This window comes from Rhipicephalus sanguineus, chromosome 3, assembly GCF_013339695.2.
Source record: "Rhipicephalus sanguineus isolate Rsan-2018 chromosome 3, BIME_Rsan_1.4, whole genome shotgun sequence".
In the NCBI taxonomy this organism is placed as follows: domain Eukaryota; kingdom Metazoa; phylum Arthropoda; class Arachnida; order Ixodida; family Ixodidae; genus Rhipicephalus; species Rhipicephalus sanguineus.
The window spans coordinates 81,483,984-81,509,816 of NC_051178.1; the positions used below are offsets into that span (position 1 = coordinate 81,483,984).

The window sequence follows — 25,833 nt, forward strand, 5'->3', positions numbered from 1 at the left end:
CGACGCACAAACATCACGTCACGTGGTCGCACCAGATAACGAATTAGGAAATAAAAGTGCCCGCCTATTGAGTCGGCCGCAACGGGCATCGCGAGGGCGTGCAAATTGAAAGAGACATTATCCGCGTGGCAAGGCGAAACCGAGGAAGTCGTCAGCCGCGCTGAGTGCTGCTGCGTGCGCCGTCCAACCGTACGTGCCGCTGTCACGCGTGCCCCATTGTATGGTACGCTGTCGCGTTCCCTCGCACGGGCCGAAGCTCCTTGTCCGCGTCGTGTGCCTCGCACTGAACAAGCGATCGTATCGCCCCGCGCTATCGCCGACGTCGTGGATTGTGCGCGGATGCGCGTGTGTGGATAAGGCAGGAAGGAAGGGCCTCGGAGAACAGTGAATGCTATGGCTTCGGTGGCCGCGGCGCTCGGGACCGCTCTTTGGGCGCTACTGACGCAGCTCTACCAGCGAGGAACGGCAATATGGCTCGACCATGGTGGGTGCACTGATCTTATCATTCTCTACTAGCATTGCACATGTGTTGAAAAAAAAGAAGACAATATGTCGTAAATTTCCTCATGTTCTATATGCTCAATGTTGCGTTTCCCAGGACAGAAAAAGGGAGGCTTCAGCAAATTCACATTGAGAGGTTGGTTGCAATTTAAAGCGTCACTTACTATGCTATAAAAGTGTACAGAAAACGAAAGAGAGAAGCATAAGTAGATGAACCCTTAAAATGGTTGGTTCTGCAGCCTCGAGGAGCACAATATATGACTGACATTGTAATTAAAGCGTAGGTTCACTAAATAATGAATTAAGGATGCGATCATACTGATCATATGCATAAAGTTTAATATAGACGCCACGTTTTAGTGGAATGTTTTTAGCATTAAATCGGGCTGCAGGAATTGAGTAGGCATGTCATGACATTTATTGTGGCTAGCGATACTGTCAGTGATTTTAATGTTCTTGAATAGCAACGACCATACAAAACACCCAAACAAAAGCGGTATAGAATGGCAGATTCAAATTTTAACGTTAACTGCAACATTATATTTCGCTTTCTACTAGTTTGCTGTATTACTTTAAGTGAAGGAAAGTCATCTGTATGAATATGTATGAAAATGTCCTAATATCGGCGGTGTAGTGCACGTTGCAACTTTCTTTACCTTTCTTAGCCCATTCAAACAAAGGTTTCACCAGTCTCCTGTTTGAGAAAACTCGTGGAAGTGTCTCTAACCTGCAAGTGGGAAACCGTGAAATATGGTCACGCATCATGTACTCTTCGGTGATTAGTTTTGCTGCAAAGCGCGCACTGGTCGTATAACGGTTAGAAGTAAACAGGACGGCCGTCTCCCCCTCGTATGTTACAACTAATTACTCATTGCTGAGAAGCAAAACATGTCGCATGACAGCGCTAGACTGCTCGGAGTTAATAGCGATCAAAGAATGCGTTATTGTACATTCCTCTCTTAGACCCGTTTGGGCTGTCAGTGTTCAACGTTCAAGGTTCAATTCATGCATGTAAACGGCACCGGCTAGTTCTCTATATGTAATTTAAGCCAAGAGAGAGAGAGAGATAATAAAACGAGAGAAAGGCAGGGAGGTCAGCCAGAATTCTAGCATCCGGTTTGCTACCCTAAGCGAAATATATATAATAGCAAAGGCGACAACTTTTAGATACATATAACGATCATAAAAACGCAATAAAATTTTTTCTTTGCCATTGAAAAAATAAAAATGTCCTTGCAGAAGTACGTTGTTGCTACTTAATGAAAACAAAGAAAAAAGCTTTTCTGGTAGCTTCGTGTCATTCGACAATTCCTAACTTCCAATTTTGCGACCGGTTTCTAGCATTGAATGGCAACTGCAAAGTGTGGCCTTCGAGTCTTGTATTTGCACAGCCTGCAGACGTGCTTTGATGTAGGGTCAGCGCCAAGCGTTTACCGGGTGAGAGGCCTACGCAAATAAAAACGGAAGAAAAGTAAATTGTTGTGGCAGGTGGTGTAGGCGTCCCATAAAAGCGCTTTTGTCTCCAGCATTTGGGCAGACGCCGGGCACAAGGACAGCGCTGCGCGACGAAGTTGCAGAACAATTTGCGCATCGTAGTTTTGTTTTTTATATTTGTAAATGCCAGAAAACCTTACAGAGACGAGCGGCAGGATTGAGAAACTCGATTCACCTTCCTGGTTGCTAGTTCTTCGCAATAACTGCTAGTTGCTCGCAAATAAGGGTGCCTTGCACGGAATCCTACGCAGTACATAATAGTCCATGATTATCTGACAGCGTTGTTTTCAACAGACTCAGATACGTTGACAACTTTTATGTGAAACAGATGTCATGTAGAAACCACATATTGAAATCTACTTTTGCAGTTTTGCAGAGAATTAATTTGAGAGAAGAAGAAGCAGATGTTACGAAGGTAACCTAGCACGCGGACAGCATTAACAATAATGACGATGCGTCATATCCGGTTCAGATCACCAGCAATGCGAACGCCAAGATAGCGGTAACGAGAACCGTGCTACACAGTCGTTATTAAGAAAATAACAGATAATGATAGTGACCGGTGAAGATAATGGAAAGATTTTTGCACTTTGTAGAAGAATTTAGTGCACTATGCATCAGGAAGAGATGGCCAAGACCGCAAGAGACGAGTGTGGGATGTGCGGTATTTCTCAGGTAAGCGCGACTTAACATATTCCGCGACATTCATTGTTGCTGGTTTAGCCTCGGTATTGCTAAACCAGCTAGCCGAAAATCGCAGCTGAAAAGAAATCGGGAGATAGATAAATAAGATAGCAATATAGAAACACAGCACAAACTGAAGCAAATAAAAAAAGGTTTCACAGCCACATAAAATAAAATTAACGCAGGCAAATAATAAGACAATAAGAAAGTTGCAAACATACATATATCGCGCCTGATTATGACTCAGCGCAAGATCTCTGGAAACTATTTCTACTGATGTAAAGATAGTTCAGTCTACAGCGATGCACATGGTGAGTGACAAGTTATGACAAAAATCACCGTAAAAAAAGAGTTTTCTTGCACGAAATGTTAATGACACCAGATAATTATCATGACCATTAACGTGCTATAAAGATACGTCATTCAGGCGAGTAACACTGCTAGCAATTAAGTAATTACGTAGTTCATAGGTTTTTAACCGACACTTCTTGCATAGAGCGACGCGACAAAGACTGCAAAACTTTAAAGCTATGTCATCGGCAGTTGTCGAACTGCTTGCAGTTATGTGTAAGCAAGAAAAGAGGCATTCTGGCATTGGTGTCGGCTTCGGCTATAATGGGGCGCCTGATTTTGTTTAACAGTGTCAAAATTTCTACGTATAAAACAGCATTAGTTCGTTGGCTAACACTGCTACTAATGCAGATAAGAACTTTGCCCACATGCCTACAACGAAACTCCCACCACGACAAAAAACAAAATCGACTTTTTCTGCCAGTGCAATAGAAGGAGGTGCAATCGAGCTGAAAGGCTTTATGAAAAGTAAGCCTACTATAGTGATTGTTCCCTATGAGAACGGTCAGGAAAATCAGCTTGCCGACTGATTGCAGTCGAGGGACGAGATATTTATTTTAAAAAGCGTGGACGTTCCTGTTTAATTAGGCACGGTTTGAAAGCCTAGTAGCGCCCCCTGCGCGTCACCTTAATAGGCATGACGACAGCGATGCAGGTGAATGTGCGGTTCGCGCCAAACAGCGGGTCACTCGGACTGCATTGAAATAAGCGATCTCCAGAGGTAGCAATGGCGGTGGTATCAATTCTTTACAATTAGTCCCATAATCCGGCTCATTAGCTGCGGCCGGAACAAGAAGCGGCCCTCCTAGGCCATGGAATGACGCGGCCGCAAGCGTCCAGTGACAGTTCGCGCTGCGATGGAGCCCTACGCTCACTTCACTTCCTGGTTGACAACGACCTAATATTCGCACGACCTTCACGATGGATCGCAAGAGAAATCCTGAGGACAGTATCTGAGGATTCTGGGGACACAGTAATTTAGTTAGCACATATAAGCAATGTGCCTTCAGTTTTTCTTGTTTTTCACTCCACGTTCAATGATTTCTGCACACGAATAAAGGCACATTCGTGTAAACAATGGCTTGCGGAGTGAATCGCATTATTATAATCTGTAAAAATATCCCTGAGTGTTTAGCTTCACTCCGTTGGACTTCCAGATATGCTAAGGAAAGCAATGGAATTGACCATTTTTCGCAATACCTAATGGCGAAATATTGATCCGCATATCTTTATCTTGCAGTCTATGAAGAAATGGAAGCAGCAACCCTTATATTTCTAACTCAATACGTCTATGAAGATGAACAAAGGTCCAATTACCATTGTCACACGCTCCGGAATAAATATTTCAATGTAAGAGTCCCATGCACGAAACTTTGGATGGGCATTTCGCTCCTAATGCACCAGCAACACAGCTAATAAAACAGAGGGACGACAGAACGCAAAGCAAAAATGGGGCGTACCGCCAAGGAGGCTTCCTACCGCGAAAGCCTTTACAAATGTCCAACGATCTCCGAAAATTCAGAAGGTATTATCGCGACTGAGAATGTACGCAGTCAGCTTGAATAAGGAGGTATATGTTTCGGCTAACAGCACGTAAATGTAGCCGTGGCCTTCATACGAAAGGCAGCGATGCGCTCGCGGGAAAGCAGCGCTGGAAAGAAAAAGCGCGAGTCACGCATGAGTCGTTCGCAATGTGCCGGAGAGTCACACCCGGTTGCACTCCAATCGGTCCGACTAAGTACATTCCGGCAATCGGCAGAGGTCGTCGTTCATCACGTCTGCCTCTGGCTCGGTATCGCGTACTGTATACACACTCTAGTGTGACGCAGTAGCTGCAATCTAAAGAACAGGGTACGTAGTGATAACGGCACAAGGGTTAGAACAATGGAAACGCGGATTCATCGCACTACACCGCCTTGGATGTTTGTTAAAGCACCGACGCCGGTTATCAATTTTATCAGTCGCGTGCGGCCAAAACACTTTGCTATAGAAGTTGCCCAACCATTGTCCTTTTTGGTGACGTCAAGCATTCTTTATCGCACGCGACGGTGATAGTATCATCGACGCGTGCTTATACGAGATAAAGAGGGCTAGATTGTTTGCGCACGTAACAATGCAAGCGCCACATACGCACTTGCTGATGCGTGTATAAATTGCAGGCATGAAATAATACTTCCAAAAAATAAATATTTTCGAGCTGGAATAAAATCATTACCGATTCTTGCATATCATAGACTCGTTGAGTGGAAAGTGTCATTAGAAAGTTTAAAGTTTTTCAAGCACATCTGCATTACGCAAGTACAGCGTATTTTTATTCCTAAAGAAATACACGAGGGCACAGGTACTAGCGTAAGGCTGATTCCTTACAGTTCTACATTATAGCTTTGCAACGATGCACACAGGCGACTTCGCTGAGGATATTACTACTATCGCATAAGAACTTTGTTGTGCACTACGTCTTGCCTGTAGTGCGAGCTTTGTATAGCTAAAACTGAGAGTTGCTTCAGTCAAGAAAAACAAAGAAGGAATAGACGCGCCTTTTTCATGTGTGCATGGCAGTGTTCTCAACCAAGCGCGTCCTTTTTTTTTTATTGAAATGATGAAATAGGAGAGGTTGGTGCCATTATAGTGGCACCGGCTACTCCTTCTCGCTTAGAAGACAAAATATGTAGTAACAAAATTAATAAGGGCACAAAATGCAATACAGTAGAACACATAGGAAAATACGCACAGCCGAACATCACATGACAGTTCATATACGTCTAATACGGTCATATGTACACAAGTGTTGTATGACAAGTTCAAATGGGAAAAGTCAGTTCACCTGTATACGTTCAAACTCAAATATTCTGTATTCCTGGACATACACAGGAAAACACACTGACACAAATGATGACACATAAAATCAAACGCACTATCACAAACATAACACAATTCCTTCAGTATGAAGGGGAAGTCGACATCGTGTGCAGTAGGTCAATATTTCCATAAAATATTAGATTCTTCAAAAACTTTCTCGAAGGCGACAAGCGCTCTTTTCTGAAGACTTGCCGTTGGCCATGGACCTAGTATTTTAGTTAATGTGAAAGGCCTTCTATCTAAAAGTAACAGACTTGCTCGTAATACTTTTCGTTGTGATTCATATTTTTTGCACTCGATAAGTAGATGATGTACATCTTCGTCAGGGTGGCCGCAGGAACATTCTGTACTAGACGCACGTTTTATCCTGTGTAGGAAGTGTCGCGTAAATGCTGTGCCAAGCCGTAGGCGGTGGACTAATGCTTCAAATCTCCTATTTTCTCTCAAGTCTGATGGAATGCATAGTTTTATGTCAGGGTCTGTTAAATATAGGTCCGAACTTTTAGACTTTTCATCGAACCACTTGTCTTTGGTGAGGCTAAGGGTTGTCTGTCTCAGGAGTAGGCGGATTTCATTGTGAGAAATTGGAAGGCTAATTGTCCTCATTGTAAGTGCAAAATTAATTGGAAGTAACGCTGATGATGATCCGTTGTCAGGATGTCGACTACAAAATTTGGATGGCTTAATGGTCCGACATGTTTCAGGAATGCATTTTCGAAATAAAAATGGCAATAGATATTGGGAAATCGCACTCTCGGATTCACTGGCCACGCTTACAAATACCCGCAATTAAAAAAATTTCGGCGTGTCTTTTTATCATTACATGCATCATTGCAGCGAAACCCGTACTACGGTGCATAGCTTATAATTGCCACATTTTTGTCCACTTGAGAATGTTTATTGAAGTTTATTTTAATCTTAACATGTGCGGTATACTATATACACTGTGTATTTGTTCGTAGCAAATTTACAAACCCTAATGAGTCCTTTAGTAACATGTGTCCGTGCTACTGCGAACACTTAGTTCAATCACAAGGACGAGATATTGAAATCATTACGTCAGACATACATGGTCAATTCACACCTTACGTGTAGCTAGCGTATTTAGTAATATAAATACGTTTAGTTACCCTGTATCAAAGTGTCTTCCTAACACCCAAAAGGAACACGAAGGCTGCCACTGCAGATCACTTCAACTTGCAATATGCCAACAAAATACTTACAGTTGAACGCTGCTTGAATTAATTGGTACAGTTGCATACGGAGAAGTCGTAGTAATCTAAATTAGCGCAATAATTTCGCGCCGTGATTCTAAAGCATTTCTTAAATATGTGATTAAGGTACAAGTTACAATTATGGCTTCTTTAGCCAACCACTTCTAGCAATTCATTACACGTAGCGATATTTTTAGCTAAATATTTAGACATTAAATTTAAAGCATCGAACGTTGATCACCGGAACATAAACTGGGTAATCTTCGGGCATTCGAGGATCGTAAATCCTGAGGCTGGTCATCAATAAACCGAACGAAACCAAAACATATCTTCAGAGCTCAGTATTTGTATTACACAGAATATTACACAAGGTATATATTGCTTAAAGACAGCATTGAAGACAGAAATATTCGCAGCAGGGCGTTTTTTTATATCATGCTATTCACTTTCAGTGGCCACAACAAAACTTTGTTACGTCTTGTTGTTAACAGACATCACAGCTGATCTATCCATCAACAATCACACGAAATGCATTTGCATGCCGCTTTTTGTATAAAATGCAGCGGTGACATGTCCGCAGTATCTCAGATTGTGCCCATTGGAATGGCAACACAAACGCCGGTGTCTTTAATCATGTCTGTGCTTGCACGCCTGACTAACTAAACTTTGTTTTGTACTTACGCTTATTTTAAAACTGCTGTCACCTGACGTAAAACACTCTCGTTCTTGAGAAAAAAATATTCGTATTCTCGCAAGTTACTAGCAATGCATAAAATACTCAATTTGAACAAGTTGAACAGTCTTTAGACCAAGCGGGTTAAAATTGAAGCAGCGTTGTGTGGCTTTAGGTGCCTGCATCCATTTGAAATTCCCTTCTCCGGTAGACTTTCTGGCAGAGAAAGGGTTCGACACCGAATGCCATCTACACTGAACGAGTACTATGCACGAGATGTAGATATATTAACACTAACGAGACAGGAAATATTCTATATTTGTGCATTATAAAAAAGTTGGTATCTTGAACAGATGATTCTGTCTTGATTATGCCAAAATATTTGGTTCATGTTTATCGTAACAACTAATGCATGTGTTGATGCTGTATGTTTTTTGTGTATTCATTATCTTATACTTCATGTTATGCATGCATTGAAGCTTTATGTATTTTGTGTATTTACTGTGTAATACTTCATATTATGCTGCTCATACTCTCTGTGAGATGGTTGACTACAATTGTGAAGTTCAAAAAAGAAGACTTCTCTGTGTGTGCATTTTCTACATGTATATTTTTGCTGCCGTACGAATTGTGCGAGCACTGACAAGCTGCAGCAAAGCAGCTTTTTCACATACCACCTAGTTTCGTTGCTTTGTCGGTGTACATGAAGGGAAATAAAACAGATTGATTGATTGATTGATTGATTGATTGATTGATTGATTGATTGATTGATTGATTGATTGATTGATTGATTGATTGATTGATTGATTGATTGATTGGACTCTCACACGTGGTCTCCTTGGGAGGCAACCGCATATATCTAGAGGCAATGCAACGCTTAAGAAATTAGCCGCTTTTAAATGACCTGTCCAGTTAATTTTATACTGAGTACGCTCCACAATCCCCATAAAGCAGATTTTTCAAACTCACTTCGGCTAGCGAGCCGCAGTCATGGAAGTTTGTCCCGCAAGGGCCAGCGACAGTGAAGGTAGGAGCGGAGAGGGGGGAGGGAGGTAGTTTGCGCGAAATGTCAGCAAACGTTGCTATATGAAAGCAGGCATTATCCCTATCTCTTATGTGGGTCATTGCTGAAGGGGATTTGGCGCCCGGATTCCAACAATATATCAATACGCATCTACAAGATGACTAAATTATGGACGCCTATTCTGAAATATAGAGCTACTGCTTCACGGTTATGTATCGACAAATTTTTACTTCAGGGGGCGTCTCACAAATATTATGGCAGGTTCGCACTAGTGGTGCCAAGCCTGAAGGGAGAGCGCAGCTGGATGGCCTTCTTTGTTACTCCTTATTTATTTCTATCTTTCTTCTTTTTGTTTATCTCTTTCTATCCATTTCTCTTTCTCGTTCTGAACCTTTATTTTCTTCCTTCCCATTCTTTCTCTCTCTTTCTCTCTCTGCTTCTTTCTGTCTCTATCTTTGTTTCTCTTTATTTCTCTCTTTCTCTTCCCATCTTTCTCTCTGTTTTTCCTTTCTCTCTTTCGTGTCTTTCTTTCTATCTCTTTCTATGTCTTTCTCCCTGCTTCTATCTTTATATCTCTTTATTCCCTTTATTTTAGTCTGTTTTCTCTTTCTCTCTCTCTCTGTGTTTTTCTCTCTCTTTATCTTGTTATGTCTGTATTCTATTTACATCTCTGTGATTTTCTCTTTCTCTTTCTTTCTATCACCTTCTTTCTGTCTCTCTTTTTCGTTCTCTGTCCCTGCTTTCTGTCTTTTCATCTTTTTATGGCTCGCCTCCGTCACTTCGTAGTCATTTCTTGGGCTAATTGTTTTGTTCCTCATTTTTAGTAGAGCAGTGGTGAGTATTGGCATGGGCCCAATTTCTGTGGCGCATACCCGTTGATGATGATAGTCTTCTGGAGACCATGGGCATATTACGGTCGACTATAAGAGCTTCGCTCTTAAAACATTTGTTAGGCCAGTCACGCCTGTGTCGCTCATGAATATATTTATTCGAAAAAGAAAGGTATGGGGCCAAGGCAGTCATGTGCGGGCCAGGTCGCTAGCAAGAGGTCTGAGGGCGACATGCGCCCTGCGTGCCGTGTGTTTGAGAGCCCTGCCAAAACGTAAATGAATATGCGTGACAGTTTATTCTCCCCTTTCTTTGGTGTCATTCATTGCTGCTTTCAAATGTCTGACCCTAAATATAGAGCCAGTCCATTGCCCTAATTAAGCCTACAGAAGTCGCGTGGGTTCAATCCGCTTTTTCTCTAATCACTTGAGCAACAACAAAGCTACGTGTACCTATCTATCGATTATTCTGCCTTGAGTGGGTCTCGTTAATGCTTGCTCCATTGTTATCGTTGCGAGTGATGGCCCTAAACAGTGCTTAAGAACATTTGAATATTATTTATAAAGCGCGCGCCTGTGCTTTATCATCATTATTTATTGATCCTTAAGCACCTTTAACAAGATATTACATAAGGTGAAGCTACAAACAATGGAGCAAATGCTCATAACAAAGAACCAACTAAATTACATAACACGTACAGCAGCCGTATAATGAACCGCTGTTCCGTGTTCCGTATTCCGTTTTGGCCGCCATTAGCGCCCCGTGATTGGTCGTTTCACCTGTCACTCAAGTGACGTGTCGGAAGGTCAAATTTTGGTGACGTCAAAATGACGAGTACGGGATCATTTTGCTAAAATATACGGAATCGGTTCCGTCGAAGCGTGGAACAGCCAGCGAGTGGCCCCGTTTCGACGGAATAGCAAACATGGCGGTGCCAGCGTATTTGTCAGAGGCTTTCTCGTGTTGGCGGCGGCCGCTCGGCGGCTCGGCAGCGCCGTGGGCGCCTGACGACGCGCTCGACATGCCAGTCGATGAAAGAGTTCGCCGTCACTTTCGCCCGAAGAAAGGAAGGTGCGGCGGTTGTGCGACGAAGTGGCCGAGGAAGGCGCTCGACGGCGCGACCGACTGCGCTGTCGGTGGTGCCTGTGGGTGTTGTGCGGCCTTCTGTTTTCGCCAGTGGCAGCTTTCAAGCCTCGTTTGGAAGCGAGGATACTATTGTCATCATGCAAGCTGCGGTGAGCCGACTGTGTGCGATTTGGTGGCGGAGGTAATCGTGCACGCCGGGATCCGTAACAAGTGGGTTCACTTCCTGTGGACGCCTGATGAAAAGGGGGCCTTGAATGTTTCCTATGGCTGCCGGCGTCATCGGACGCGTGGACGGCAGCGTTGCCGTCATCATTGCACCGAAGGGCGACCATGACAAGGCGGCATTTTACCGGACATTATGCCCACATCGTCATGCTAGTAAGTATCGGTCTTCCCATCCTTTCGAGCGCATTTCCGCGTAGCGAAATGTGGCTCACAGTTGTTCACGCTTTTGACAGATCTGCGACGCAGACATGGAAATCCTGCCGTGAACCACAGCATCTGGGGTCAGATTACGACGCCCACGTCTAGCGGACAACGCGGCTGCTTGAGCACTTCGACGGGGCACTGATTTCCGCGGCCGTACCTCCTGGCCTCTAGGTAAGCAGAACAAAAAGTTGGGATATTTTCGAGCTAACGGAATATTTGTACGCGCTATGGTTAATGCCCTGTTTGATTAGCTACAGGTACTTAGTAACTGTGACAACTGACAGGATGTCGCTCGCTGCATGTGTATCATCTTGCAGCTATCAGTTATAAACTCCATAATATCGTCAAATGACTCGCATTGTCATGACAGCCTGTTAGTAGTAGTCATGCTTCGCGTAGTACGGGTAAGTCAGACTGGTGAAGTGTAGTATTAGATCATGTAGATCATTCTATCATTGCTCTCTTTGTGTGGCTCACACTTGTGGATCCCTTACATTGAAGTAGTATTTACAACACACCACTTGTATTTGTGCAGGTGACAGAGGCTGCAAACCAGGACCATGGCTCCTCACACCTCTCCAAGGCTGTCCTCTCAGAAACAGTGTTGAAAAGGTAAGTGCTACACCGCACATGCTGCAGTGCAGTCTGTAATGAAGCTTTGTATTGGGCTAATGAGCTGCTTTCGCTGCGTTCAGCAGTGCTGCACCCTCCATTAAGAATCAGAATGTGCATCTCACATTGCTGCAGCATGTGCAGTGTTGCACTTGCCTTTGCATTGCAGAAGGTGACAGAAGTGTTCATGATTTCAGGGATGATTACGTTAGTGAGCATGGCAGTGTTGTCAGTGATGACCCCCAACCACTGCTAAGACAAGGAAGATCATCACGCTCCACATGTATTCCTGGGCAAGCTGTCCGCAATGGTAATCCACTATTTGGCTAACTGCACCAGTGACAACAGCACTAGGCAAGTGTCATTTCAGTGAGAAACATGTGCCTAAGAAGTAACAATAATATATGGGGTTTTCCGCGACAAAACCACGATACAATGGTGAGCCACACTGCAGTGGAGGACTGAATTTATCTTGACCACCTGTGGCTCTTTAACGTGAACCTCAATATAAGTACAGCAGTGATCTTGCATGTTACCCTCATGGAGATGTGTTCGCTGTCACCAGGAACTGACCCATGAGCTGAATGAAGTTCAGCAGCGCGACTTCTTGCCTGCTAAGATGGTACCTAACAAGTAGAAGAAAATGTTTCGAAGTTAAATTTCCTGGTAAAAAGAAATCGCTGCTGGGTTTCATCATATGCTGTATGACCAGGTCTTTCGCAGAACTTGACTACACGTGACTGGGTCATTTTTATATGGCGGTAGATAGGAACTTTTCATTTAGCAGCTGTCAATATAACACACTGTACTCGGCAGCCGAGTGCTATAGCCAATTCACTGGAAAGCAAGGGTTTGTTATTGTTTTTGTTACTGCTGATCGTCCTCTAATCACGAACACTCTGACCGTTATCTGCTCTATGACTGGGAGTGCACACCTAGTCTTTGTCTCCTCACTTCCTGTATAACAACACAAAGCTCGCCTTTTGCTTCACGCGCAACTGGTGAGCACTGTGCTCTTTTGTTGCGCATCCACCACACTGTTCCGTTTGAAAAGGCCAACTGATGCTGAAACAGATCGTCTGGCATTTCAAGTACCTTTTTCTCATTCAGAAGTGTGCTTATTTGTGAATGCAGAAGTAAAGCGAAAGAACATGTAAGCACACTCTTCGAGACAGAACCTTGTAAAAAAAGAATTGATTCATGTTCGCACCAATGAAGAGACGGCATATACTTTCTGTAAATAAACGTACATTGTGAAACTGTAGTTTCGTGTTTTTAAAGCATTACTGACATTTATACATGCACAAGTTACAAGAAACATCATGCTGAAGGAAGCACAGTGTGACATCGTACTGCATCAGTAATTAATGACTACTACAGTGCAAATATAGACGACATCAGCATGCCTTTCTACTATGGACATGTTACGTTGCTAAAAGCGTTATATGCATCTCAATGAGCACCTTTGTGGTTGCATGTGGCAGGGATAAATACTGTAAACAATGTCTGCGCACCTCAAATTTTAGTTTAAGTTCGGCACATGTTGTCTCTGTTTACTGCTGCGTCCCATCCTACCGCACGAAAAAAGAGGGACACATGAAATGTGCACAGTATACGAATCACAAGGTACATCAATCAATCACAAGGAATCACAGCTATGCTTTTCAGATATATTACAGAGTAGTATAGTACCCCTAACAAGATGGCAGTTTGTCAATGTTTACAAGAAAAAACAGTTGCATAGCAATGGTATTACATGAAGCAGCAAGACAAACCAATGTATACAGTGTGCGAAACACGCCTGTGCAATTGACGGGATGCTTTCCTGAATAGCAATAGCAAAGTTCTTTCTTACAGATATAGCGTCAACATTACATAAATGTAAAATGCATGTTGCAATGTAACTGGCCTAATTTGTTTGCAAAATTATATGTTTTGTTTTCGAGGACATAACTTTGCAAAAGGATTGATAGCTGTGACCCACGCAAAAGTCAACTGCAGTTTCAAAAAGGACACTGATAGTAGACTGTGTGATTATTTTGCTTAGTGTAAAAACACTTGTGTCATATACATTCCTACTTCAAGTGAGGAGTACAGTCTTTTGGTGTACAGTCAAGCATGGTGTGCATATCATTTCAGATAGCTGACTAGCACATGTAAAAAAAACTTATGAAGAGCAAGCACTGGTCTGCCTTCTCTTCTGCATCTCCCTTTTTCAAGAAATGTATTTCGCGCCTCAGTCTTCTGTACCTAAGGGAAAAAAAAAACTGCCACGAAATCTTGTAGTGTCAGTTTCACTGGAGAGAAAGGCTATGCTTACAGGCTTGCCGCATGAAATGACGCCACATGATATGTGTTGTGTGCATCATTTCAGAAGACTGACGATCACATATCAAAGCAACTTGTGAAGACGCGCTCACAATACCACAAGAAAGTGGAGTATCGATTTAAAAACACTTATTCACTACATTTGTCACACCAAAAAGATGACACGCAAGTAAAAAAACGCGAAACAAAGAACAGAAAAATGAAGACAAGTTAAAACGGAAATAAAGTCCTAATGTTCATGGCCGACGAGGTGGCTACAGCAGCAGCGAAGACTGGGGAACTCCAGGCACATTGGCAGCCAGGAGATGTTAGAGGGTGCCGAACGCATGCCCCTCACTCCATCGACAAACTCCGGATGCTGCAGCTAGAGAAATTCACAATGTATTACAGACCACTTAATACAAGAACACACAGGAAACCAAACTCATGCTCCATCGGTTTGATTCGGTTAGGCAGCGATGACAAGGAATTTGTCATTGAGCTGGAGAAAAAAATCCAGCCGTTTTTTGTTATTTACCAACCACAGGAAGTCAAATAGATTTGAAGTGTTGGTTTCACTTATTTTTGTTCCATGAAAATGTGACCCTGAATTGACTCCGCTGTTTTCCTAACCTCGGCACAAGCACTTCAAAGTAGCATCGTTAAGTCTTCACACTTGAGCCTCCTTTACGTGGCCAAACAATCTCGGAACTTGGCGAAAAAATCGTAGCACTACTAGCCACACACACCAAAAACAGGCCCGCCGCTGCTGGAACAGCCTGATAGGTGGCTCCGTAAATTCCCCTCCCCCCCTTTTTTTTTTTCAGAGTTCTCGCCGCAACGCGGTAAACCAATGCAGCATATATCATACAGTTCTTTGCAGGCTACAACAATTATACTTATCAAATCTATTCGTTATATCATCATAAATGAAACACCGTGGTGTGCATGTTAACACAAATGTTTTACGCAACAAGTTTCCTCTGTGCAAGTTCGATTCATCAGAAATGTACGTGACATGCACAGGGGAAACAACTGAATGTGCACGTCCATGTACGCTGTAACTACGCTCGCTCACGCACTATCATTCACGAAATCAAAAGGTGAAGCTTACTCGATATCAGACGATAGAAGTACAGGCTTTCCCAGTTCATAACGATTTTTTTTTTCGCTACCTGTTAGAACCAAAGCAAAGTAAACTTAACGCGGTAACGGCATACTCGGCATTGTTTACTCACCTTGCGGCTAGAATTCCGTGTTTTCCTTGCTCTTCGCAGCTTCCGATATTCCTCTGCGACGAAAATACTCCCCGGTAGTCCCGATCACGTTCTTTTCGCAGCATTATAGGTGAGAGAACAGAAAACACGGCTCGAAGAGACGATCAGGGGTCCTATGCAGGATGGCCCGAGCTTCTCGGGCACACGACTTTGCTCCGAGTTTGCGTTACGGCGGTCATGACAGGAAGCCAGTGCAAACATGCGATAGCAGCGTTGGTAAAAACGGCTACAATAACGAGAATGGCGTCACAAACGCATGTGCGGTATTTGCGGCGGTTTTCAGAGGAACACCGCGTGCGAACGCGTCAGCGCCGCCACTCAGTCAATATTTTGACAGTGCAGCGACGTCAGCGTAATTGTCGCACTATATTTTTGCCAACTGATCATCGCGCCTCCCACGGGCGTGTTCGTGGGCGTTTGTCCTCTTTCGGAAAGTACTTTCGTTCCGCCAGCAGCATGGAAATTTCCGCTTTGAAGGCAGAAAAGGGCACACACGCAGCATTCTGGTGCAGCTCGTTTCGCTTCTCCGGAATATTACAGATAAATAAATGGACAGGTTACTGCTATACTGGCATCACACGTCTGAAGATTTTTCTGTAGTAGCGAATCGGTAGAAACACTGTCTCCACAAACAAGTAAATAGTAACATTTCTTGCCGCAAATCCCACCAGGGGCGCTTGCTTCATAGATGTGATGGGTACGTCGTGAGAGCGGTGAAATTCAATGCGAGACATCGTAGCCACGTGATGATATAACCTTTAGTTCTTCGTGCGTGTGTGCATAATAATATCTGGGGTTTAACGTCCCAAAACCACGATATGATTATGAGAGACGCCGTAGTGGGGGGCTCCGGAAATTTCGACCACCTGGGGTTCTTTAACGTGCACCTAAATCTAAGTACACGGGCCTCAAACATTTTCGCCTCCATCGAAAATGCAGCCGCCGCGGCCGGGATTCGATCCCGCGACCTTCGAGTCAGCAGTCGAGCGCCATAACCACTAGACCACCGTGGCGGGGCGTGCGTGTGTGCATAGTCTGTGCGATTAAGCTCATAGATGAATCGTGCCGCTCGCTGGCGTTGCGTCCTGAGCACCACTCTTCGACAACAGAAAACGCGGTGGGCGGACCCGATCTGTCAATCAATCAAACTGATTGACGCGCGAACTCGGGCACAAACTCGTTGATTCTGAAAAGGCCCCAGTTCAACTCGTGACTTTCGTAGTGCCGGTGTGCCTTTGAAGTGTTTCATGCGATGGACATTACTCAGCAGCTTGTTTGCATATAAAATAATTTGGTCAGCTTGCACTACTTCTGCAAGGCTGGGGCCATCGGAGGAGCTTGTGATCACCTAGCTTCTTCCAGCTTTTATGTGGCTCGCCTACTCAGTATGCTTGGTCTGCTTCGGAGTAATGACCGTGTCAGTTCGGTCTCAATATTGGTGCTATTGATTAGAAAGATCTTAACTAACATGATATTGAATAGCCCTTTCTTAATTGTTAATGTTTTAATTACCACGACATTAATTACCCAAGTTTAATTCGCAAGGTCATGAATAGCACAGAGGTAATTAGCATAATACTAATTAGCACGATACTAATTAACACGATCTCGGTGAGTAAGGTCCTGATTATCCTGGTTTTAATTACACTCTCCTAGTTAGCGTAGTATTAATGAGCATTAATTATTAATGTTGTAATTGCCGCGCCATTAATTACTCAGGTTTAATTCGCAAGGTCTTGAGTAGTACAGATGTAATTAGCATAATCCTAATGAACACAGTCATAATTAACACGCTACTAATTAGCGTTCATGGTAATTAAGCTTTATTGAAAATGGCTTAATTGCCACGGCATTAATTAATCAGGTTTAATTCGCAATGTCCTGAAAAGCACCGAGGTAATTAGCAGAAGCCTAATTAACACGACCCTAATTAACACGATCTCGGTGAGTAAAGTCTTGATTCTTGGTTTTAATTACATGCTCCTAATTAGCGTCATGTTAACTAGCATGATCTTAATTACCTTGTTCTTAGCTACACGACTTCATTAGCATGGTCTTAGTAAGACGTGGCTTAGTTAGCTCGGCCTTAGCATGATTTGGCCTAATGAGCTTCGTCATAGCACGTCCTGACTTAGCTAGGTATACCGCCCAGCCAATTAGCTAATCAGCTGGGCGCACATGCTTGGGAGCGAGCAGACGATGAAGAAGAGGACGACGAGGGCGCGCGCCGGCCGAGCAACGCGCTAAAATGTACTGGCTGACCATGGTGATTATACACGTCGCCTCGGCGATTAGCTCTAGCCGCGGTGTTGTAAGGCGCTCGATCCTAACTAATCTCAGAGGAAACGGCACTGATTATTCTAAAGGATACTTAGTGCAGACATTAAACGCTTGAAAATGAATTCAAACGGCCCGCGCACACATAAAAATGTAGTTAGTAGAGCTTTCTGCCACTTTTCTTGCATGGGTGCACTTCTGCACTCAGTGGAACGACACACAAATGAAAGAAGGTGCCCGTTGTTTGACGACACCCCCCCCCCCCTTCTCGACCACCCTTGACGGGACACCGCGTTCCATCGTAACCAATGGAACGGAGCGCGCGCTGAGGGATGGATTTAAACTTCTCGTACTGTTAGCTCGTTCAAAAGGGGGTGTCGCCAGAACTCGGAAATATCCCGAGTTTCGCCAAACTCGGGCCATCCTGCATAGCACCCCAGCTGCTTTTCTCGCAACGGCCACCTTAAGCGACTTGGATTGGATGCAAGAGCGACACCCATGTGGCTACGACTCTCAAAATACGTTTGTTTTACGTTTAGTTCGCAATACGCTTCATTAACCTTAGCACCAGAAGCTCATAAAACAAATTTACTTTCATTTACGTACAATTGTTCTTTTGTCACACGCTCGCGAACGAAATAAAAGTTATACGGCCCCTTCGCGGGCCTCAGCCAAAAAGTCACTAAAGCCCCCAAATTGCCCCCCCCCCTCCAAAAAAAAAAATACCTAAAATATACTAGGGATTTCCCCATAATTCCTACGTAAAAAACGCCAACTGCCGCACTTGTCTTGCTCAACAAGCTGTGGGCGGCTACGAGCGCATTTTATTGGCCAAATTCGAAAAACGTCGCGGCTTCCGGCGTGGGCGGCGCCTCAAGCGTGACGTAACAGGGAAAACGGAATACGGAACACGGAATAAATGTACATTATACGGCCGCGGAAGACGGAATAAAAGTACATTATACGGCCGCAGAGCACACAAGAGAAAACAGTATTTCCGCATCTATGTTCATCAAAAAGAAAAATAAATGGGGTAAAACTTAAGGATTGGAAAGATCAAATAATTTTTAAAAATTGGCGGAGCTTACATTAAGACTCGCAAGGCTTGACGCAGCGAAACTAGACGATTCTGAAGACTAACCAGGTTGCTTCTAAATTGTTTCTAGGCCTTAGCTATAGGTGATGAGGGTTGTTTGTAGGTTGCTGCTAGGTCAGTGCTAGGCTTTAGCTAGGTGATGCTAGGTTGTGTCTACGTTCATTCTCAGCTGCAGAATTTATAGAAATGGAGTAGCCGAGGTATCATAAACCTCAACATATCCACAGCAAGCCACTTAAAACAAAACAGAGCAGAGTCTCAACGCGGAGAGGTTCAAGGCAAACTACAGACAGCCAAAGACACGACACAAATGTCCACACTCCATAGAAAAATTTGCAGTGGCTTAGCTAGGCTATGCCAGGATATACGTAGCGTTAGCAAATGTTCAGCTGATTATTCATAGCTTTCCAGATTGTCTAGGGTTATTAGCCTTCTGTTCATTCTTCGTACGCTGAACCGCTAATTGCCAGACAACTACTTCTGGATCCGATGACATAAGCTTCTCGGCTCTTCTGCGTCGTTGAGCAGCATTTGCGCTGTCCTTCTCCATGGCGTTGCCCCCCTGCAAACGCCAGTCAGAAGCGCTATCAAGTGGCACCAGCGCACTGTCAGAATAGAGTGACCTAGAATAGGGGGAGTGTCCAAAGCGCCGGCTCCCGCGTGGGCCTTTTGTCGTGAACTCCCGCGCCGCGCCGCTGCTGCGCCGGACCCGTGGCCTTTCCGCGCTCGGGAAGCGCGCGGAAAGCGAGGGGCGTCTGCTACGCGCTGTAGTTTCTTACGCCGCGTTTCAACACAGGGCACTTGAAGTCTACTTAACTTTTATAATGCGGTGCGGAATGGAGCTTATCCATCTTTAACCGTTGTGTTGGTGCTGGTGCAACAACCGAATGCAAAAAATCACGTGTCAAGCGGCATCAGCGTGGCCTAGTTTCGGTCACAGAGTTCGAGAACGTTGGTGCATGTGTAAAAACGCGCAAAACGTACACGCACACGCAAAGAACGAAAACAAAAAACCTTATTCGCACGAATAATCGGGCAATAGCATCACACATGCTTTACTCATGGTTGCTACTGGTTTGCTAGCCGTACGCACACCGCTTTATTCGACAATTCATTATCCTCCAGTAGCTCTTTTTTATGGACGGAGCACACCGGGAAGACGCAAGGGAAACAAAAAAAGAAAAAAAGAGTAGAGACGGCCATATACGACCGCAATGCTGTTGGCTTATTTTTGCTTCTGAGCTAGCGTGCAACAAGGCTCACCGTGCGCAAACATTTGAAAGAAAAGCAATGCCAGGTAAACTAACTTTATTCCACAAGATTTTGCATAAAAGGCGTAATATAGAAAATGCTTTACAAATATCCAGATATCATGCAACAAAGCTACAAATGCCCGTATTCTTGCTGTACAAGCTGCCTGAACGAAAATACGGTAAGGAATTGACAAATAGAAGTATAATATCTCAATCACTTCAGAAAATTGTTCAAATGCAGAGACCCTTATGTGCCTAGCCTGAAAAAATGAAACATGCGATAATATATATATATATATATATATATATATATATATATATATATATATATATATATATAATATGTATTGGATTGCTGAACGTTCGTATGGAACGTTCGCGCGAGATGCATGCTTTGCTTCAAGCCTTCACCATACGAAATGAAAACAGTTTCAAGCAACTCATTCTCAACTTCAGATGTTTTCGCGGTTCTCGGAGGTTAGCGTTCGCCCGGTTCAGAGACTTTACAAAAAGATGTGGACGAGTAGTTACATAAAATACAATTGTTTCCGCGGCAGTTGAGTGCGCGCCAACATGGCACCCGACCGCAATTTCCCGCTTTTTCCTGATGATCTCAATATAGCGTCCACCACAATTTCGTGCTGAAGCTCCGGGGTACTTAAATAGCGAGTCTGGTCATCTCTTGAATAAATATAAAGAGATGACCACACGGGTAAAGCAGGCCTCTTTTGTCCCGCAGACGCGTGCAATCAGCTGCTCTGAACTGAGAATCACGTTTGTTTTCGGGCGATCGCTTGTAACGTGAAGTGAGGCATACACGATGATGCACTGTTATCGTTTCATTTACTCTGATTTGTCTTGTTTTTTTTTAAGGTAGAGCCTTAGATGCCTCATCAAACACGAAAATTGACCATCGGCGTCCCGCGTAGCCAACACGAGTAATACACAATATCATCACGCGGTGACGTCGACAGAACTTGTGACGTTACTATGACATCATTCAACGTGACATCATATGATGATGCCATCACATGACACGGTCGCTTTGCATTGCCTCCGTGATCGGGGGCCGGCAATGTACACAGAGGCAATGTAAAAGCAGGTGAGGTGCAAAAAGCTTGCAATGCCTTCGGTCCTGTCGGCAGTCCGAAAGCACCTTATGCACAGAAGTAAGCTTTCGGAGAGGGGCGAGGGAGGATCAATGCATCGACTGACGAAAAAGATGGCTTTCGTTTTCGAGTCATCTCAGGCGAATGCATAAGATACCATGTTTTTTTTTTTCATGTAATTTTTTCGCATACATTTTACCTATGCGGTCAGTTCTTAAAAATGTATGGGTAAGTCTAACATGTTTACATCGATACAGGTGAACACCAAGTTTTTTTATAACCTGACAGAAACAAATCGTCAGACCACACATCGTCAGGATTATTTCTGGTTACCGAAAGCGGGTCTGCGCGCCACACACCATATCATTATTGTTAGTCGTTACGCAGATGGCAAGCATGTCAAGTTAATGATGCCATGACCTATCGGTCGTGTTGGGCATACGTACATTCTGCCCCTCCATGCTAATTTTCGTGTATACCACGTGAACGAGACGCGAGTAATTTTTTACTTTTGCTGCCGCGGCCACGCCGACTGACACATTCGGCTTCGCATGAAATGGCTTGAAACAGCAGAGCGCCGTAGGCAGCCTTGTAAAACAAATCGAATGCACGAAATAAAAGATAGGATATGAAGGGTGCAAACGTGTTAGCATGCATGAGCTAGTTACTATACGTGCATTATGTGCTACGTTCTTCCTGGTTATATCCAGTTTATTCTTTCCTGCAGCAAGTTTTCGTTCGTCATTCCACACGAAAGTAAGTTAAGCGCCTTTTCTCACTCTGAAGTGCGCGCAGGATGCGTTCCTCAAACAGCCGCGGAAGTGTGGACCAACGCGGTGACAAACCAGCTGAAGGAATATATACAAAATCCCTGTTTCACAACACACAAACTAACAAACGCGTTTCCTGTGTGATGAGTCGCTGCTGTATTATGTTGCAGTGACGCAGTATTAAATATTGCCCAAATTTCCGCAATTTCAGCTAATAGCGGCAAAAATATCACGCGCATAGCGGACGCTCGCCGCTTTGACGCGGCTTCCGCCGCGGAGAAAGCCCACGGGTCCGGCACGGCAGCGCCGCGGCGCGGAAGTTCACCGCAAAAGGCCCTCGCTCCTCCCATGTATTCGCGCGGCGCTTTGGACACTCCCCCTATTCTAGGTCACTCTAGTCATACGGCGACTGCACAGCGAAGGCAAATACACCATCTCCCGCTAAAGGGGACCATGAGTAGATGCGAAGCCGGAGCACTTGCACGATCGCGTTCCGTTGGCGTTCGTTGGGCATGCTACCGAGCTCGCGTCGTAGAACGCGAAGAGCGACGCTACGCGCATCGTATCTTCCATCTAGCCTGGCCGTTAATTCTCACAGGGCGAGCGGGGAACGCGGTCGACAGGCGGGTGAGAGGGGGCAGCGTAGGAGGGGAGAGAGAAGGGGAGGGGACGCGCATGCGCTCGAGCTCATCGCGGCGTTGCGCAGGAGAGAATTTCGGCATGTCTAGCCCGCGTTTCAGAGGAAGAGTAGAAAGGGGGAGGGGAGAGGGGAAGTGGAGAGGGCAATGGGAGAGGGGAAGGGGAGAGAGTGAGTGGAGAGGGGAAGGGGCGAGGGTGAGTGGAGATGGGAAATGGAAGAGGGTAGACAGCAGGGGGAATGGTGAGGGGAAGGGAGAGGAGGTGTGTGGAGAGGGTATGCACATGCGCAGTAAGGGTGGTCACGCCGCACACCACTACCGGATTGAGCTCCGCCTTAAGATACTTCGCATCTAATAGCTGCGCGCGCCACGGCTGCGACGTCACCCCTCTCGAATTCGCAGAGCAGCAGCGGCGAGTCGCGCGCGCATGCGCAGCACGGCTCATGATGACCCCCGCGAAACCTGCTCTGGCTAGGCAAGTGTAGCTAACGCTACAAAAAACTTGCGCTGAAACCAACCGGTCGCACCTCTAAAAAATCTACGGACAGGTCGTCGTTGGCGTAGGCATTCCATCGCTTCGGGGACTTCTCGCAGCCGCCGCTGCCTTTCCTGTTTCCTAGTCTTGGGCTAACTGTTGCATTCTTCATTTTTAGTGGACCAGTGGTGAGTAGTCGGATTTACCCAATTTCTATCGCACATACCCGTTTATAATGATGACAGTTTTCTGATAGGCCGCACAAATTTCTGTGGCGCATACCCGTTCCCTAATGTTGGGCTAACCGTTGCCTTCTTTGTTTTTTTTGGGGGGGGAGGGGGGGGGGGACTAGTATTGAGTAGTGGGATTTACCCAATATCTGTGGCACATGCCCGATAGGCCGCACAGGATAGGGTACAGGAATAACGTCTGCCTAAAACGGCTTAGCTGTTAAAAGATAACAGAATAAGAGAAGCTCTGCAGTAAGGAGATGGACACTAAACCGGACATTTATTGCAAGTGTTCTACATAGCGTAATTTAAAGCAACATTTGAAACAATATGTTCTACTATGGAACGCCAATATAATAAAAAGGTGCAAAAAATGTGCCTATTCGAACTATTTAGCAAGGAAGCTAGTTAAAGGGTAGCTGAATTTTTCTGGATAAATCGAAATTGCTGGTTAGCCACACGCTGCTGGACGTGTGCTTGTTGGCCGGTTTTCAATGAGTTTTTCATTGTTGGCAAGCACGACGGCGAAATCACAAGACAGATAATTGCACTGGAAGCTACTTAAAAGTTAGTAGAGGAATTCTTTCGGCAAGTTGGTTGTACTTGTCAAGGCTAACAGTGTGGAAACGACACACCGGTCGTGTTAGTTACTCTGCTTAGTCCTTGCGTATTCCGCTCTGTTAGACTTCGATATTAAAAAGTTAGGTGAAGATTGTGTTAATACGCCTTCACTATCCTTCAGAAGGAAGGAACTACTATTCTTTGACGCCGATCTCTATCCGCATTCTTCAGTTGTTTCATTTATTACAAAAATTCGGGATCTAACTTCGAATAAAGGACAGTTGGATTAAGGCTAGCGCTCGTGCGTGTCCTTTCTTGTGCCATCTTAAAAACTTTCTGCTGTAAACACTGCAAGAGCATATAGCACCAGCATGGCCCGTAGTCAGTCTTCGATAGCTTTGTTTTACAATTCATATGCAGAAATTAAGCCAAAATAAAAATTGAAGTAAAATGAAAAGTGAGCTCGGAACAGGAAGCAGGTGAATTATCCACAATATAGCGGCGGGTTCGGATACCATCTTCGTGGCCACTACACATGACACCCAGCCAAACTTTATAGTGGAAATTTCTTGCACATCAGTACAGTCCCAGGCAAGCCAGAGGTTGCCCATTGCGCGAACGTCACTTGCGGAGCGAGCTGCGCCCCTTGTGTTGGATGGGCTGGGTGGGCCCTGGCGACAACTGGGGAAAGTTGTCCCTGCGTGCGACCGGTTCTTATTGCTGCGTTTGTGGTTGCTTTATCTGTTTGCGCGGTTGGTGAATGTTTCATCGTTCGCATGATCCAGTGCCGGTAAGGTGACAGCCCTCGCACAGAAATCACTTGGACGTGCAAGGAAGTTCTTGGGGCAGCTGTTGTGTGCCGCAACGTGGGCAAAGATTAGACTTGGGGCTTGAGCATACGTCATGACGATGACCTGGCTGTCTGCAATTCGGACAGCCATCTGAACTGCCGCAGTATGGAGTGCAATGGTGAATGGCTCCCATATATTTAATGGCGTTCGGGACTTCATTTGCGTCGAAGGTGATGAAAATGGAGTGCGTCTTCCCAATTCGTCGGGCTGCCTGCGAGTATAGTGTACTCCGGATTTCGTCTGACCAGGACTTGGTGCAGCTGCGTTGGAGTCTCGTCGTCAAAGGCTTTCGTGATGACTCCTCTTGTAGCGCCCGGTGGGGCTGCCACGTACGCAACGCATGGGTAGGCATGGTCTCCAATAGTGGTTGAGATCAGCGCCTTCAGAATCTCAGCTGTTGAGGAGTGTGTTGTAGCCACAGGGAATGCATTATTGGTGGCGTGGATGCGCAGAGAGAGAGAGAGAACAACTTTATTGGTTCGATCCGGCAAAACAGGGTAGGGGATAGGGATGGAGACTCTTGCGTGCCCGCTTGCCCTACGGAGGCGGGCGCCGTACTACAAGCCCGAAGGCGAGCACTGGCAAAAGTCGTCGGGTAGAATGATCTGGAGTTCGGCCTGCACTGCCTTAGTGAGCCGAGGGGTTGGGATACCTCGAAGTCGCAGTTCACCTCGTGGGCGAACGACGACGCGAATGACGTTCGGTGGGAGCGGTGTCAGCTGCTTGCTGCGTTGCACAGTGATTCAAGTCTCCTTGGTCGCAGGTGGTAGGCCGGCCGGAGTCGTTGCGCTGACAGTTGCGGCTGCTGCGTCACGCGCCGCGTTCCTGGCGTTTGGGTCAGCCGCCTCGACGGTAGCGTTGGGGTAGAGAAGGGGTTTCGGTGAACTGGCCGGTCGGGACGCGTAGGCTTCGTAGTGAACAGGTGTCGAATGGTATGCCTGGAACTCTTCTGCAATGATGGTATGGCCTTCAACCGTTACTTCCATAATAACGGCAGGCGTCGCCGGCAGTTTCGGCGGAGGTGCGGAGTCCCAGGGAGGATTAGCTCGGAGGTTAAGCATCTCGGTAGACTAATTGTTCGTAGCACACAGAAGGTCGGAGCTTGCCCGGAATGGGCGGTGTCTCTGTCTTCCATAGGCACTTGTGTCGCTGTTAGAGCAGTTTACTGGCCGTAGGAGAGATTGGGGCTAGGAGTTCGCTGGAGCCGACCGTGCAGGCATCCGCTCGCGTTGGC

At 45.3% G+C, this 25,833-nt stretch overlaps 1 protein-coding gene across 1 annotated transcript in view; it reads left to right on the forward strand.

Moving 5' to 3' along the window:
• The first annotated feature begins 254 nt into the window (after window positions 1–254).
• LOC119386796 (putative phosphoenolpyruvate synthase) overlaps window positions 255–25,833 on the forward strand; it is a 122,378-nt gene continuing 96,799 nt past the window's right edge. The window contains exon 1 of the mRNA XM_049414040.1: window positions 255–484. Coding sequence (XP_049269997.1) covers window positions 394–484 — 91 coding nt within the window. The 5' untranslated portion in view covers window positions 255–393. The remainder of the gene's footprint in view (window positions 485–25,833) is intronic.